The sequence below is a fragment of the Glycine max genome, chromosome 16 (genome assembly GCF_000004515.6).
Source record: "Glycine max cultivar Williams 82 chromosome 16, Glycine_max_v4.0, whole genome shotgun sequence".
In the NCBI taxonomy this organism is placed as follows: Eukaryota; Viridiplantae; Streptophyta; class Magnoliopsida; order Fabales; family Fabaceae; genus Glycine; species Glycine max.
This window is the reverse complement of record NC_038252.2, coordinates 27,554,787-27,572,284: the sequence shown is the minus strand read 5'-3', so window position 1 is coordinate 27,572,284 and position 17,498 is coordinate 27,554,787. Positions and strand designations below refer to the sequence as shown.

Here is a 17,498-nt window from a genome sequence, read left to right as displayed (position 1 = left end):
TGAAGAAAAAAAATGCTTGTTTTAAGCTACATACATTTCCAGCCAATGTAAAGATCTGTTTATTTTAAAATAACTAAACTTAATTATGATATAATTGATTTTTTAACTATCGTAATTCCCTTAAGAAAAAAAAATATTGTAATTAGAATATTTAACTTTCTATTGAGACATGAGGTATTTATACAAATTTCAGTCTTTTGGACTGACTATAAAATTAATTTTAATCTAAGACTTAATCACACTTAAAAAATTTTATTTCTTTCTAAAGATGTATTGTGTGAGATCAACTCAAGTTTTCCCTCACAAATTTAGCGTAAATTACCAACCGAGTTATAATCATTGGATTATAATAAAAGTTTTTTTTTAAGTAATGAACTTAACTAAAATTTATAATATGTCAAATACATTCCTCAATTTAGCAACTAACTAACAAATTCATAAATAAAAAAAACAAAATCAAACAAAACTTGAGTCAGTTACATGATTCAACACCCATTTACCACCCCTAAACCAACCATGAACATGCAACCATGACCAAAAGCAAAAGAAAAATATAGTATTTGATTATCTTTAACTCCATTTGCAAGGCATTTGTCCTTACTCTCAATTCTTCCATATCCACCCCTCGTCCAAAGGATTGAGCTTGGATTTTTAGATGTTTTGGATGTTCTTATTACAGCCTTCAACTCACACCAGCATTCAATATTACACTCATGGTTACCACTACCATTGTTGGACGACCCACCTTCCCCATGGCTTCTTTTTCCACCATACCCATCGTGTGAATGAAAGGTCCATCACCAATATTGGGCCTCATGCTGTTGAAAGTCCAAGAAGGAAAATGACGACCTCAGATCTTGTAGGGGATTTCAACTTTGATTTCAATAGAAATAGCTTTGTTCTAAGTTCAGCCTTTTATTAATTGGTAGTAGTTGTAGTTATCATTGGAATTGGAATTGTGGACATGTGTATCCTCAGTGTTTTAGCTCTATGTAGCCTTTTGGTATCTTTGAGAAAGGAACGAAGAATTCATAATTGTTTATTTTATCCCTTTTAGTTGTAGAATTAGGAATATAAGTATCATAGCTTTTCTATTACCTAGCAATCCATTTCCACAAAATTTGTGCAATAGAGGGAGAACAACAAAACTTGCGTTGAAGACTAGAAGAAGAAAAATTGTGTTCAACTCGGGGAAAAAAAAATAGCCGGTGAAGTTGGGAGAAGAAAATGGAACTACCTCTAGAAGAGAACAACATATAATGGTGGTTGGAGAAAGAATAGTTGTTGCAACTCAATGGTTACTTTCTTACAAAACTTTTTCAATTAAAAAACAATTAGTCCATAAAAAATTTACTAACAAATTAGTTCATCCTACATATCAACGGAGTCAACAACACACATAGGAAAAATTTTGCCGACAAATCCGTCCACAAATGTCAAGATAAATATTTCATTTGTTTTGATAAAGATATTTAACATTTGGACTAAATTGTTACACTTTTCGTAAATTCAACAACAAAATTTTAATTTTTCGTCTTTGAAGAATTAAAGTGCCAACAAATTACAAAATAAAAAAACTGAAGTGACTATTTATCCAAAATTTTATAAGATAAAATTAATATTTTTTAAATTTTAGATGAACCCAAATATATTTTATCCTGTATAAATTTATGCAAAAGTAATGGGGTATAGCTTCTGGCCAATGCACCTAAAGTGGGCTTCGAAATCAAAACAAACAGGCGGTTGGGAAAAAAAAGTGAAAGAGAAAAAAAAAAGTGAAAATTTACGGATAATTTAGCATAATATATTTTTAGGGGAAAAAAATGGGCAGAGAAATTATCGTAAATTTCAATTTTTTCACGTTCATGAAAACAACCTCTTTTTCTTTAATATAAATTTCGGTTTATATCCAGAAAACATTGATTATTTTTTGTTTAATTATTCTGTTGGTTGCTGTACTTTTAACAAATTTTTAATTAGGTTTATAAACTTTTTTAATTGAGTCCCTGATCTTTTTTGAATTGGATTTTTTCGTCTATGGTTATGAAAAATTAACCATAAACATCTAATTAAAGGCACAAATATTGGATTGATGTTTTTAGAGTGCATTATAAGTATAATTGTATCAATTATAAGAATTTTATGTAAAGTTTCAACCTCCTGTAGTCAATCAATTGCAAGAGATTTATAAAAGTTGGTTTGTGTAATAGTATTTGAAATTGAAACTGATAATTATATTTTTAATCCTTATAAAAAAAAAAGATTTTGATTTGTCATATAATTTTTTTTTATTTTTCATTCTTTAAAATCTGAAATCATTATTTTTTGTCTCTAATATTTATTTTAAGGTATAGATATATTGTTAGGCTTTCTGATAAACATATAAACAATTAACTAGTGACGTATGACACCAACAAAGTTCAGTTGATAAACGTAAGTTTCTTAAGCATATTGTCTTTAAATTTTCTGATTGTACATATGAAAAAAACTTTGTTGAACGGGATAAAACCCACTTGGGGGATCTACACCGCAAGGTTGTCAGGCAGGTATAAAAGATACCTTACTTCCAAAAGGAAGAAAAGGTGGGAAACAGTAGTCACAGAAACATGAATTTACTCTATCAAAAAAAGCTCCTTTCTCGATGGCTTATAGCCATTCTTTGGTGTTCTATTATAGCCCCCATCTTTCAACATGTTTCTGTTATGAGCCTACCAAACAATGAGACTGTGCCAGCGGTGATGGTATTTGGGGACTCTATAGTAGATCCGGGAAACAACAACTATATCACCACACTTGTCAAATGCAATTTCCCACCATATGGTAGAGATTTTGGTGAAGGAAATCAACCAACTGGGAGGTTCAGCAATGGCTTAGTTCCATCAGACATAATTGGTAGAAAGTTACATACCTTTATGCTCTTAAAACATGTATCTTGTATAGTTATGGATAAAGAATAGAATGAACTTGTTCTTTGCTAAATTTCTTACTAACTTCTTTTCTTCATTTTCAGCTGCAAAACTTGGAGTCAAGAAGCTTTTACCTGCTTATCTTGACCCAAATTTGCAACTTCAAGATCTCCTCACTGGTGTAAGCTTTGCCTCAGGCGGTGCCGGATATGATCCTCTAACAGCTGAATTAGTGGTACATAACCATATATTCAACCTTGTTCATGCTATCTATCAATTAATAATTTACTTTGGCACATCTTAGAGCTAACTCCAGTCTATTTTCTCCTTGTCACAAGAATGTGATGTCATTGTCAGATCAATTAGACATGTTCAAGGAATACATAAAGAAGATAAATGAAGCGGTTGGAAGAAACAGAACGACAATGATAGTATCTAAGAGCATATACATAGTATGTGTAGGAAGTGATGACATTGCCAATACTTACTATCAATCACCTTTTAGGAGTGCTGAGTATGATATTCCTTCATACACGGACTTCATGGCTTCAGAAGCCTCAAAATTCTTGCAGGTATGCTTTGGAAAGTCATGAATGTGCACTTTTCTTGTGAGTTTTGAATTTAACTAATTTATAAATACAAATTCAAGGGATAAATAAATGTTAATCTTCAATCTTTGGTCATTTTACTGCCACCCTTTGTACAACAATCAAATTCAGGTAGAGCAGCATGATAGTGGTAGACAAATGGCATCTCACATTTATGACTTTTCTGCTCATTACATTAATTTCTTTAAAGAGGGGAGAATGAATGGCATCTCTCATTTTTGAATTCTCCACTCCTTGATAAACCACATACCAAACTTTGGACTTTGGAATTTTCTTTTCATACATTTTATTTTATTTCTCTTTCCCCAATCTTTTTCAGAAAAGAAAAAAAACATTTAATAAATGGGATGCAGGAACTTTATGGACTAGGAGCTAGAAGAATTGGAGTATTTGGTTTATCAGTTATAGGGTGTGTGCCCTCACAAAGAACACTCGGTGGAGGCTTGAATAGAGCATGCTTAGATTCTTCTAACCAAGCAGCAATGCTCTTCAACTCGAAGCTCAACTCCCAGATGGTTGTGCTTGGAAAAAAGTTTTCAGACTCTAGGCTTGTTTATCTTGATTCTTACAACGGATTTCTTAGCATGCTTCAAAATCCTGCTAAATTTGGTAATCACTAATCAATCGCATTCATTACGTTACTAGGTGGTCTTTGATCACATGGTCCTCATTAATCTTTATAACATATAATCAACCAAGTGTTATTAAATTTTTTTTCATAAATTAAAAATTTTAAATGCATGTCATATAAAGATTAGTTAAGATCATGAACAAATGGTAGTTCAGGACCACCTCATAATAATTTGTACACCAATCTATCCATTATACCTTGCTGCCTATGTACACCAATTTTATGTCATTATTTGTACCGTCAAAGTCACACTTAGAATGTAACATTATATTATATTCATAGAGATATTTTGTCATAAAAGATATCAGTAACTAGCTGCAAAAATTCATTTACATCTTCATATAATTATTGTGTTTACTCTGTCTCTCCTTCATGTACTTTCCATGCAACCTACCAATTAGCATGGAAAACCCTCAACTCAATAAAGCACTAGAATAAGATCCTCGTGTGGCAGGGGTACTATCATGACACAGGTTATGATGTAGGAGAAATTCTATATAATCTACCTAAGTTGTGTTGATTTAGTGATTTAGTCTATTGTTGAATTTCTTGTCACTAGCACTTTTTTCATGTCTTGGACTCATCGTTTTTTTTTTTTAATATTTGGTGGTCAAGGTTTCGAAGTGATAAAGAAAGGATGCTGTGGCACGGGGGATATAGAAGTGAGCATTTTGTGCAACCGTTACAGCATAAACACATGCTCTAACACCACTCACTACTTGTTCTGGGACAGTTATCATCCTACACAGGAGGCTTATCTTGCCCTTAGTTCTCTAGTGTTTGATAACAAAATTAAGGACTTCTTCTGAGAACAATTGGAGTGCCTACGTCATCTGTATTTGATTAATATTTTAAAAGACCATTTTAGCATAAAAAAAACTCTTATGAATTTTAAAGATTATGTAAGAATATAATGACTTATTAGATTTCTTTATTAGATTTTTACGATCGTTTGTATCTTAATGGATTTATATCATAAAAATTAAAAGGATTTAAAAGGACTTTATAGATTTATAAGATTTAAAAGGATTTTGTGAATTTTTAAAAATATATTCAAAACTACGAGAGTCAGTGAAAAAAATACTAAGAAATGATGAGGTTTGGATAAAAAAAATCAATATATTTTTTTAATCTTTTGACAGGTATATTGATTCTAACTTTATGTCCTATAATAACATTTCTTGCAATAATATCTTCTCATTCTCACTTTTGGATTTAAACAATAAATTTAAAATTATATATTGATTTTCTAATTTTTTTAATTACTATAATTATTTCATGATAAATCTAATAACATGTTTAAATGTGGTTCAATAATAAGTATATACGAGAAGAAAGGAGTGAGGGTGAAAATTTGGTAGGAAGATTCCCGAATTATGTGGATGACGAAATTAATGATGACAGTCAGGAAAGTATTGTGTTAAAGAGATGATGACAGTCAGGAAAGTATTGTGTTAAAGAGATGATGAACATACTTAATGTGAGAAAAACATGGTTAGTCTTAGCATATAAGACAAACATTGATATAATTTAGAAAACAAAGAAAAAAGTGCATAAGAGAGAAATATATTTGACATTTTTTATTCTAAAAGAATAGAAAAAATATATATGATACCTGCATCTTGAATAATATTAAAAGAGGGACAAGGGTATGTGTGGCGAGAGAAAAAATAGTTTAATAACTAATAGAAAAAGAATAGTTAATCTGATTGATGTTTTCTACTGAAAAATCTGATGAAATCCATCAAAATTCTTCTTAAAAATAGTTAATCGAAATTTGTATATTTTTTAATACCAAAAGACTTTCTATAAGTTATAAGAAAATCATAATTGAATACTACCTAATTTTGTTGTCTTCTTTAAAAAATCTTAATTGAATACTATAAAATTTATTCATACTATTTCAAAATCATAATTGAATACCACAAAACTTTTTTATACCGATTGAATACCACAAGACTTTTTTTGTAAAAAATAAATTCTTTTAAAATGATTTGAAATCCTAATTTATACACCCCTTAATTAGCTTTATTAAGTCATTTTCTGGTTCTCCTAGTGAATAGTAGTGTGTACTCAAATTAGAATTTGTTGTAAGGAGTATTATAAATTTAAACGCCTCCATGTAAGGGTGGGTAAGCGGGTCGGGTCCGTGGATTGACCTGCGGTTCACGCGGGTAATGAATCAATTTTTTTAAACAATCTATGGTCCATAGGGTTTGGTCTACATGGTTCGCGGGTTGGTCCGTAAGCCCGCTTACTAAGTCCAAATATACATTTTTAGTTAAAAATCAAAAAGTGTTAGGCATTGTTGTGCATATTAAATAAGACAAAAACTTAAATGGAATTTCTTTACTAGAGTAACTTTTAAGTACTATCTGTGTTATTTTTTTAAATTAGAACTAATAAAGTTTTATCTTGATAATATGTATAATCTTTTAATATAAATTTTTATTATACAAATTACTAACTACAACTTAAATTTTAATTGAAAAATAATTCAAACTTTACTTAAAAACATGTACGGTAAGAGATGTATCATTAGCATTTTGTAGCACACATTAATTGTAGTACAAGTGCGGCTTTAAGACTCATTCATACATTGTATGTGATACAACGTTTACTTCCATTCAATTAAAAAATCATTTGTTATTGAAGATGTTTAAGTTTCATATTTTAGATTTTTTATTTGGATTTTCTTTTATTAAGACATTATTTATTTTATTGATGTAATTGATTAATTGTTGAGATTTTATTTACATTTGTGTTGATCTTAATTTGATTGTGTTATATTTTTGTTGAAATTGTAATTTTTTAAAATTAGGCCCACGGACCAGCCCATTTGACCCACACGATCGACGAGGCGGGGATAAACCAATTTATTAGATATGTGGAAAAGTGCGAGGTGGGTTGATTCAGTCCGCTGCCAATGTAAACTTACACAGACTGGCCCCTTACGTGAAACGGACGGATATGCTTACCCACCTCTAACTCCATGTAACTATATATCGCATAAGTCCGGAGTATTTGTATTTGTATGAACCTATCATTATTTTGTAAAGAGAATATATTGAACATATTTATTTTCTTTTATTTGTTCCAGCAATTATTTATTATTATTAGGCTAAATTTGCCTTTAATATATGTATGCTGAGTGATATTAAAATTGGGAAACTACGTGTATGTTTGTACGACAGTTGGGAAAATTTAAAATACTTTTACTCTCATAACAATAAATTATTTATTCTTTATGTTGTATCTTGAAATTTGTAAGAGTTTAATATCATGTAAAATAAGTTTATATTATTATTTAATTATAAATTATTAAAATTATTTTAAAAATTAATAAATTTAATATATATGATGAATTATAATTGAATGGTGTGGGTGTGTGGTTAATATTTTTTTCTCAATTTGGAAATGTACATTACAAATTCTAAAAAGCACATTCTTAACTTTTTTATCCGTCACAATCTACATTTAGTATGATGATAGCCCGCGATCGCGAAACCATAGGCCAATTAAACATATGGGCTAAATAATTTTTTTAATTATAAATGATGGATAAAAAAAAATCCATTTACAATTCATTTTAAAAAAATCAGTCCATCTTCCATGATTCATATAATAAAATCCATTCAATCGACTCATTGAATTTTTTTATGGATGGATTTATAAATTATTTTAAAAGTCAAATATTTTTATGACTTTCAAAATACTCTCTCTCATTTATCTACATTTTATTAAAAAAAGTATAATTTTTTTGTTTAATTCACTTTAAATAAATTTTTTATTGATTTTTAAGATGATCTTTAAAAATAAATAGTTATTTTTAAAAATTTATAATATTCAAAATAAGTCATAAAATTAATAAAGAAGAAACTATTCTAATTTTTTTTAATAAATTTTAAGAAATCAAATATGAAATAAAAAATCATGTTAGACTGATTTTGGCTCATAAAACATTAATTTGATCATCCAATGAATTTGAAAATAAAATAAGATGGATTGTTGTTGTCCATCCATCTAATTATATGACCATCCAATCCACTCCAACTATTTTTTAAAAACATTTTGATGGATTAGATTGAATTTTATATGGATATATCATGAACAAATGAATTATTTTGCCACATCTAAGAAGTCTTTTATTTTTTAAATTTCTCTAAGAAACAGGTTGATTGTAATGAATATAAGTAAGGTCTTGATGAAGTCAGTTAGTTATTCACTCAAACATGATTTTCCCTTCATTAAAATATTATTATAGGCTAAATTTTAATCTTTAATTTTCTATGTTTACTCATTTGTTAATTTGTCTCATTTTCTTTTATCTTTATTTTTAACTGTTTACTTAATCCATGCGTTTTCCATGAGTTCAAGATGACACAAGCCCGGCACCTTTTTCAAACCCAGAGTCCTAATCTTCGCACACGTTCATAGTTGATGAGTCAGTGGTGTAACTGTTAAGTATCTTTGCTTTATTTATTTCGTTGCTTCTTTAATAGAACACAGTTCAAAATCGGATGTTACCTGCTTGTGCTTGAAACAAAATCAATGTTGAAATACGAAAAGGTATTAGTTATATTGTATCTATCACTATTTATTTAGAAAAACTTCTCTGTAAATGTAACACCTATTTTGTCTGTAAAATAAATTAAAAAGAATTTTATTTAAAAATAAATAGAGTTTTAGAAAAATAATAAAATTTTTGTAATTAAATAAATAAGGAGAAATAATTTTATTAATTAAAATAATAATTTTAAAGTAAATAGCATAAATACACGTTTTCAGAAAATAAAAAAAAGTTTTATTTATTGATAGGAAATAAAATAAAATTTATTTTCATAAAATAATAAAATAAAAAAATAGTTTAAATAATAAGTTGAGAGTACCTTAACTATAAATAGAAACATATGTCAGTTTTACATTTACGATACATCACTACGTTCTCTCTTCTCTCAAATTTGTTTTCTCTTCTCCCTCTCTTAAAATCCTCTTTTTTTCCACATACAATCAAACCAACCTATCCCACTAAAACTACGATCATGGACTCGTTAACCATTGGATCGTTGTGAAATTTAAACATCAGATTTAGAACTCATCTTCACCCTTGCCAATCATGTTAAGGTGTTTCGAGAGGAAGTACCCAAGTATGCATGATCCTTGTTGCCTGTAGACGATAGTCAAGCTTAGCAAGTCCTGTGTGTTCCTTGAGGATGTGCTTAGTTCACCCCCTAAGTGCGAGATTGAGAATCTAGTAGGTCTAGTACCCATAGAAAATTGTAACCGTAGAGATGTTTGGTATAAAGTTGTAGAGCATATAGAGTAGTTTAGAAAATTGTGAAGAGTAGTTAAGAGGTTTAGTGGGAAACCTTAAGAAAGTGTAAGGTCATTAGTAGGGCGTTGTTTTGTTGAGCATAGAGGGGTTCGAGAGTGAGTGTTCTTGCATAAGGTAGATGACCTAAAGAATTAGTGGTGATAGTTGTATGATTAGTGAGATAGATCTTAGTTCTCTTTACCTTTAATCCGGGCAAAGTTTGAGGATGCTTTGATGACTACCTTAGTACCTGTTGTGGACTCTACGTGTACCTAGTCATGTCTAACAAGATTGATGCCCCTATGTGTTCATGGGTTGCATGGATAGGATCTCCCACCCTGAGTTAGCTCTTGTAGTGGTTTCGGTGATTAGTGCTTTAGTGTGTTTCAAGCTAAGTTGGAGTATGTGGAGTATCTTAAGGTAGTTATAGACCCTTGAGAATCATTTTTCGTGCTAGGTGTTTTAGTACGCATTTTAGCTAGACGAGGATGACCCTTAGAGTATGCTACATCTAGGTGAAAGATAATTATAGATCCTTCTTGAGTATAAGTTATTTTGGAATGAGAGGAAACCTAAGGTTAAGATTAGACTCCCCTAAGTAGTAGATGAACCAAGAAGTTGTTCTATGATTCCTTGAATTAACCTTAACCCTTGTTAGATATGACTCGAGTAAGCTTAAGCTTTCTAGTGAGACCCCTCTAGGAAGTAAACCCTAACTTCATAGAGAAGTTGGCCAGCGTAAAACATTGAGTGTTATCTTAGAAGAGCAGGTTCTTGTTGGGTAGTGAAGTACCCAGAGTAGGCTTTCAGTTTAAAGGAATGCTTATCTAGAAGGCCAAGCAGTAGCCTATGTTTTCTCGACGGCTCAAGACTCACAAAAGGATTTATCTATGCATGATCTAGAGTTGGTAGCCATGGTTTTCACCTTCACATTTTGGAGGCATTATTGTTACTCAAATACGTTGTGAGAACCTTAAAAGTTAAAGATGAGGTATAAGAGATGAGTAAAATTCTTAAGAATCTTGTTGTGAGTTTAGTTTCAACCATTAGCACTAGCTTAGTAATTGGAGCTTGAGTAAGAAACCCTTGATGTGACCAATATCCTAGTTAGAGAGTTAGATACCCTAAACAACAGTCAAACACTCGACCTTAAGTTCAAAGTTATATAGTGGCATAAGTATAGGTGTGTCAAGATTACCTTAAGCTAGAACAAGTTTAGGAAAGTGAGGAGTCTGCTTTGCTTATCCAGTTAGCACCCAATTAGTATCAAGTACAAAACCTTAGAGTGAAATCATTAGAATCCCTTGAACCTAAGTGAGAGTTACAAGTCAAGTATACCGAAGTGAGGAAGATCGTATTGAGGGAAAAGACCTAGATTTGAAGGTAGGTAAGTCATGTATTCTCGAGAGTCACGTGTGGACTAGGATTGATAGAGCATTGGAATCTCAAAACTTATACCTCTTTTCTTGAATAGTCTCATGTTCGAAAAAGAGTCGGTCATATGGCTAATTGTGTTTCCTTGTGTCTGTTTGTTCATTTTAGATTCTCATCAATATCTCCTATGATATTACTCAACTTGAAATAATATGCCATTCACATTCTATTATTATTGAGATGTCATTATCGTGAGAAAACTTGACTTATGAAATACTATCATTGAGAAAACGAGAATCGCCAGACTTAGTCGTTAAGTGCAAATGAGTCTTGCGGTTGAAGTCACTGAAAAGCGCTTCAACTGGGTACACAGCTTGGTATTGGGAACTAGATGTGTAATTTCTTTCTTCTCAATTTTTCAGTGAAGTTTCGAGGATGAAACTTCTATTCAGGGGGGTGGAATTGTAACATCCCATTTTCCATAAAATAAATTAAAAATAAATATTTTTTTAGGAAAATAATGAGATTTTTGTAATTAAATAAATAAGGAGAAACAATTTTATTAATTAAAATATTTTTTTAAGGTAAATAAAATAAATATATGTTCTTAGAAAATTAAAAAAAAAAAGATGTTTTAATTATTCATTTGATAGGAAGTAAAATATAATTCATTTTTGTAAAATAATAAAATAAAGAAAAAAAAGTGTAAATAATAAACTGAGAATACCTTAACTATAAATAAATACATATTAGGTAAGTTTATATTTATGATATGTAACTACGCTCTCTCTTTTCTCTTTTTTCCTTCTCTCTTTCAAAATCCTTTTTTTTTTCCAGCATACACTCAAATATATCCCAGTAAAACTACAATTCTGGACTTGTTAACCGTTGGATCATTGTTAAATTTAAACACCAGGTTTAGAACTCATGTTTTCACATCCCCACCGTTGAGATTTTCACAATAGTGTTTGTGGTGACATAAATGTCCCTCACATGGAGCTCTCTTTCTTTCACACATACACCCAAATCTATCTAAGTAAAACTATGATCCTGGAATTTTTAACCGTTGGATCTTTGGGAAATTTGAACAACATGTTAGAGCATTTCCGCACATCTTCACCATTAGGATTTGTAAAATAATGCTATTGGAGGGAGAGCTACTCCTCGCATGTAGACAATGGAATGAAGGCTTCAATCGCTTCTCCTTCTTTCTAACGCTTGGAAACCCTAGCAGAGCAACCAGAAGGAAAGTTTGAGGAATCTTAGGGAACCCCTAGAGACGTCGCTATCATTGTCGGACTACACTCCTGAGCCCGCTTAGAGGTAAGGCATCGTTTATCGCAATTGGGATTAGAATGAATATGTGTAGGGATCCTTAAAGAATTAAATTAGGATTTATTTTGGGATGTTTATTGAATTATAAATGTTCCTTTATGATTATAATTATGATATTGTTGTGTTTGATGGACCAATTGATGTCCTGATGCGAATTGGTTGATAAAATTGAGTACTGTTAGTGTTTTCATGTTTTTGGTCTATGATTTTGATTCCTTGATTTTGATATGATTATGTGAAATTATTTAACGGGTTTTACTCCTCATGTTGTGAGAAGCATTTGTTATATAAATTGTTTGTATTTTTTTACAAGATTTACTAGATTAGCATGATAAATTGTTATATTGAGATCATGAAATTGTAAATAAGTGACTAATTGTGAGATACATGTGTATTGAGATGTTGTGTGCATTGAATTGTGAGCTATGAATCATACAATCTCATGACCATAAGACCCTTTAAGGGTGAGAAATTAATGCACGACGAGCATTGGGATGGAAACCACTATGGGAACCCGACGAGTTTAATCACTTTGAGGCGGGATGAAATAAAATTATTTTGAGAACAATTGAGAAGTCATGTGTTTTGTATAGTTCATAGATAGAGTATGTGCACTAAAATGTTTTCTGGGTTGGACCTAAATAAGGAGGGAGACCCTAATGAACTCTTCGGAGTCTAGGCCTTGAGAGTAAATACACCCAATTTGAGTGCTCCTTTAAATTTGTGTCGATCCCACATGGTTGGAGCATTCTTGTAAAACAGTGTGACCCTGACTGGTCTCCCTATGATTTTACCTAGTGAGAGTGACCTGACTTACCAGTGTGTGGTCTGTCTTGTCATGTACTCCTAGGTGTCCGATGAGATTTTTCACTAACATTGTACCACATCGCATATAGGATTGAGTCTTAGTATATTTGTTGCATAACGCTTGTGTATTGACCATTATTGATTGGTTGAATGATATTATGTTTTGATTATATATATGTCGGGGTAGAGAGTGTTACACTAAACATTTATAAGAAGAAAAAAATATTTTTCTTAAGTTAAAATTAGCTTAAACATAACATAAAAATAAGCTTATAAAAAAATTAATATAAGAAAACTTCTACAAATTAACTTCATCAGCAAATACTAATTTTAACTTGTGAAAAAAGTTGTTTCATTTTTCTTCTTATATTCTTCTCTTATAAGTATTTATAAAAAAAATATTCAAACATGTTTATAATTACCCAAGTCCGATAATGTCCCGTATTTATGATGACAACATCAAACGTGCCCCATGACAAGGAATTTATTGGAAATTCTTGTTCAAACTCTAGAAAATGCGCTTTATATTACCATTTAATGTTTTTATGAGTAAATAGTACATGTAAATATCGATATTTAATCGTAAATTGTTATCTCATCTTAAAAATCATACATATTGTGATATGATTTATGAGTTATTTTTACACGCAGAAATTAAACGCTTCCAAAAAAATTCCTTTCTCTTCATTAAATTGATAAATTTGGGCTATCTCTAGTCTAAAGATTTACTTTCCCTCGTTAAAAGCTAGAGTCCAAGCAGCATATGCATGATTGCTGATGGTTTCTAGAAAAAATGACTAGTAATACCAACTAACAGGTACTTTTAAGGAAACACATTATATGTATGAGCCAAGTTTCGTGAAAAACTTGGAGACTAGATTTCCTAATGGTTGAATAATCCAGCTGCCTCACTTAACTAGCTAATACCAACAAGTAAATGGTTATTGAGTTCCAACAAAAAAAATTGTCAAACATGACCATCGCCATTATAAATTTATATCACTGAAAACCGTAGTATAAGAGTGAAATTCAAGTCATGCGATGAAGCTTCCCAACCTTAAATCTGTTAGAGTGTGTTTGGATGGAGGAATTTAAAATTCTGAGAAATTTTAAATTCTAAGAATTTCAAATACTTCAATTGAAATTCTTTTATTTTCAAAATTTTATGTTTGGATAAAAAAAGTTAAAATTATGAGGGTGAAAAAAAAAATGAATGAAAAAAAAGAAAATATATGATTGGTCTGCTAGTTATACGTGTTCCTCTACGCTCAAACCCGATCAATGTTTCACAATCTCATATGGTGTTTCTTGAATAAGACTGTAAGAAGAGAATTTCAATTTCTCATCTTTTAGAAGAAAATTGAAATTTCAGATTTTTAGTTGTTTAAAATTCTGTTTTAAAATTCCAAAAATTTAAATTCTTCACAAAAAAAACATCCAAACAATGAATTCTAAATTATAGAAATTCAAATTTTCTGATAAATTACTTTCCTCAGTTAAAATTCTCTATCCAAACATAGAGAATTTTAAATTTTAAATTTTTTTTTAAAGAATTTCAAATACTTCAATTGAAATTATTTTATTTTTAAAATTTTATGTTTGAACAAAAAAAATTAAAATTTTGAGGGTGAAAGAAAACGAATGCAAAGAGAAGAGAAGATATGGTTGGTGTGCTTCCAAAGAGAAGAATACGGATGCGACATGGGAAGTTGTAGGAGAATTGGAATATGACGGCGTACACCACCACACCTGACCACAACATTCAGTCAACAGCTCAAGGCATGACCCAGACCCTCCGCGCCAGCGAACACCTCCACTGTGTGATGAATAGCGACGGCTGCTCCCCTGATTGGTGGGTGCAGTTATACATGCCCCCTTACGCCTACACCCGATCGATGCTCCATGAGCTCAGATGGTATTTCTTGAAGAAGAGGATCATCGGCGTGAGGGAAGAGTCGCGAGTTCAAGAACGGGATTTCGGGAACTTTCAGGTGAAAGAAAGGATGAATGTTATAAAGAAATAGGCGAACGTTTTAGAAGATTCTTATGTCAAGAAGAAAATTTCAATTTTTCACCTTTTAGAAGAAAATTGAAACTTCACGTTTTTAGTTGTTTAAAATTTTGTTTTAAAATTCCAAAAATTTAAATCAAAAATTTAAATTCTTCACAATAAAATATCCAAACAATGAATTTTAGATTACAAAAATTTAAATTCTTTGATAAATTACTTTCCTCAGTTAAAATTTTAATGTGTTTCCTTTTGTTGTTATGTTTTATCTATTTGTTGTAACATCCATATCAAACAAAAAATATAGGAACTTATCATTTCCTACTGTTATAGCTTTTGGTGATTCAATCTTGGATACTGGGAACAACAGTTACATTGAAACAATTATGAGGGCAAATTTCAAAACATAGGGCAGGGATTTCATTGGAGAAGAAGCCATGTACAGGACGGTTTTCCAATGGCAGAATCCCTTTAGACTTTTTAGGTACTTCAAATTAAAATTCTAACTAATGATTATAAAGATTGTCTATTAAATAAAATTTTCCAATAGAAAATAATACCATGGTTCATTATGCTTTGAAATTTGCATATAATTTCAGCTGAAATACTTGGACTAAAAGAGGCCTTGCCACACTTTCTTGATCCAAATCTGGAGATTGAAGACCTCTTAACTGAGGTGTGTTTTACCTCTGCTGGCACAGGATTTGATCCTATAACAATAGAACTAGCAGTAATCATTTCTTTACTCAACCACCATAGTCTATTTTCTATCTCTTAACATTTCAATTCATTTTCCATCTTTGTCTTACAACTATGCCATAACAATTTTTTTTTTCATTTGTGTTGTATCAGTCAATGTTGTCAGTGGAGGATCAACTGAATATGTTCAACGAGTACATAGGAAAACTAAAGGCAGTTGTGGGGGAAGCAAGGACAACTCTCATTCTAGCAAAAAGCTTATTTACCATCAGCATGGGAAGTAATGACATTGCAGGAACATATTTCATGAAACAATACCGGAGAGATGAGTACAATGTTGAAGAGTATACAACTATGCTAGTCAATATATCTTCAAATTTTCTACAGGTATGCTTTTGATGTGAACAATATTTGAATTCAAGATAGAAAAAAATATCAATGTCATGTGAACTTCAACTATGTTATCAGTTAATGCATTCTATCATTAAATCATAACTCATTGAAAGGTTCAATCCTGCATTTTGTTGGCAACTTGTTCTTTTAAGAGAAACAATAATTGGTACAAACAAGGATTTAAAATTAAAACTTCCCGTTAAATTACCTACAGCTGAACATTGTCCTAAGATACAACTTTTTTTCTTTCTTTTCTGATAATCTTTTAAATAAGACTAAACTTTGAGTCATTTAACAGTTCATTAGTTAAGATATTAACAATAACATCCCTTTGATGGAAATGTCATGAAATTTAATGAAAGGAACTTTATAAATTTGGAGCAAGAAGGATTGGAGTACTCAACCTATCTCTAATAGGATATGGGCCACTGTAAAGAACAATATGGGGAGGCGAAGAAAGGGATTGTGTAGAATCAATAAACCAGGTCGTCGTGGTCTACAACTCCAAGCTTTCTTCTTCAATTGTGGCACTCAACAAAAGTCTTCCAGAATCTAGGCTTGTCTACTGTGAAAACTATAGGGAATTAGATGAACTTATCCATCACCCCAATCAATTTGGAAAATTAAATTTCCTCATCTATATTTATTTAGCTTTGTACCCTTAATGTTGTGTCACCTTTGCTAAATTTCATGCTATGAATGCAACCTATATTGATATTTTTATTATGATGAGAGTATTTCTATGGTAACACGAATTGTGATTCACTGACTCATTGCTTGTGGATCAGGATTTGAAGAGGTGAATAGTACATGTTGTGGCGTTGCAAATGTTGAATTAGGCCCACTCTGTAATTCTTTGACCTCAGAAGTATGTGAAAATGCTAGTAATTATGTATTCTTGGACAGTTACACCCCACGGAGCGCAGATACAATATATTAGTCTCAGATGTCATAAGAAGGGACATTGACAAGTTTGTTTGAAAATACCTTCTTTTTAAAATTAATATATGGGACCAGTTAATGGATTATGTTGTAAAATTAGGTTCAACTATGGTAACACGCTTGGTTTATGTTATGCATTATGTGAATGTATGTATACATGATTTTGATGATGCCAAAGAAGAATCAAACAAGGCTGCTTCAAATGATAAACATTTGCTTCAAGAATAATTTAAGATTGCTTCAACAAACAAAGCCTTGTTTCAAGATTCACTAAAGACCAAGCCTTGCCTTAAAACAAAGTGCTTTCAAAGCATGCAAGGCTCTGGTAATCGATTACCAGGAAGTGTAATCGATTACCAGAAGACAGGGTTGAGAAATAGTTGTTGAAAAGGATTTTGAATTTAAATTTTCAACATGTAATCGATTACCGTATGTCTGTAATCGGTTACCAGCAATGAAACTTCTGAAATTCAAATTCAAA

General features: G+C 31.0%; 1 protein-coding gene and 1 pseudogene across 1 annotated transcript; both read left to right on the top strand.

The window, feature by feature from the left end:
• Positions 1–2,547: 2,547 nt before the first annotated feature.
• On the top strand, positions 2,548–5,079 carry LOC100799299 (GDSL esterase/lipase EXL3). The gene is made up of 5 exons (XM_003548786.5): positions 2,548–2,892; positions 3,011–3,141; positions 3,245–3,478; positions 3,868–4,123; positions 4,761–5,079. The coding sequence occupies exons 1-5, from the start codon at positions 2,607–2,609 to the stop codon at positions 4,952–4,954; spliced, it is 1,101 nt and encodes a 366-aa protein (XP_003548834.1). The 5' UTR covers positions 2,548–2,606; the 3' UTR covers positions 4,955–5,079.
• A 9,623-nt stretch (positions 5,080–14,702) lies between these two features.
• LOC100798774 (GDSL esterase/lipase EXL3-like) lies at positions 14,703–17,056 on the top strand (annotated as a pseudogene).
• The last annotated feature ends 442 nt before the right edge of the window (positions 17,057–17,498 follow it).

Excerpts from the sequence above, each read along its gene's own strand:
- LOC100799299 (XM_003548786.5), top strand. The coding sequence starts at position 2,607 with ATGAATTTACTCTATCAAAAAAAGCTCCTTTCTCGATGGCTTATAGCC. Across the intron at positions 2,893-3,010 it reads AGTTCCATCAGACATAATTG|CTGCAAAACTTGGAGTCAAG; the intron begins GTAGAAAGTTAC and ends CTTCATTTTCAG. Across the intron at positions 4,124-4,760 it reads TCAAAATCCTGCTAAATTTG|GTTTCGAAGTGATAAAGAAA; the intron begins GTAATCACTAAT and ends TTGGTGGTCAAG.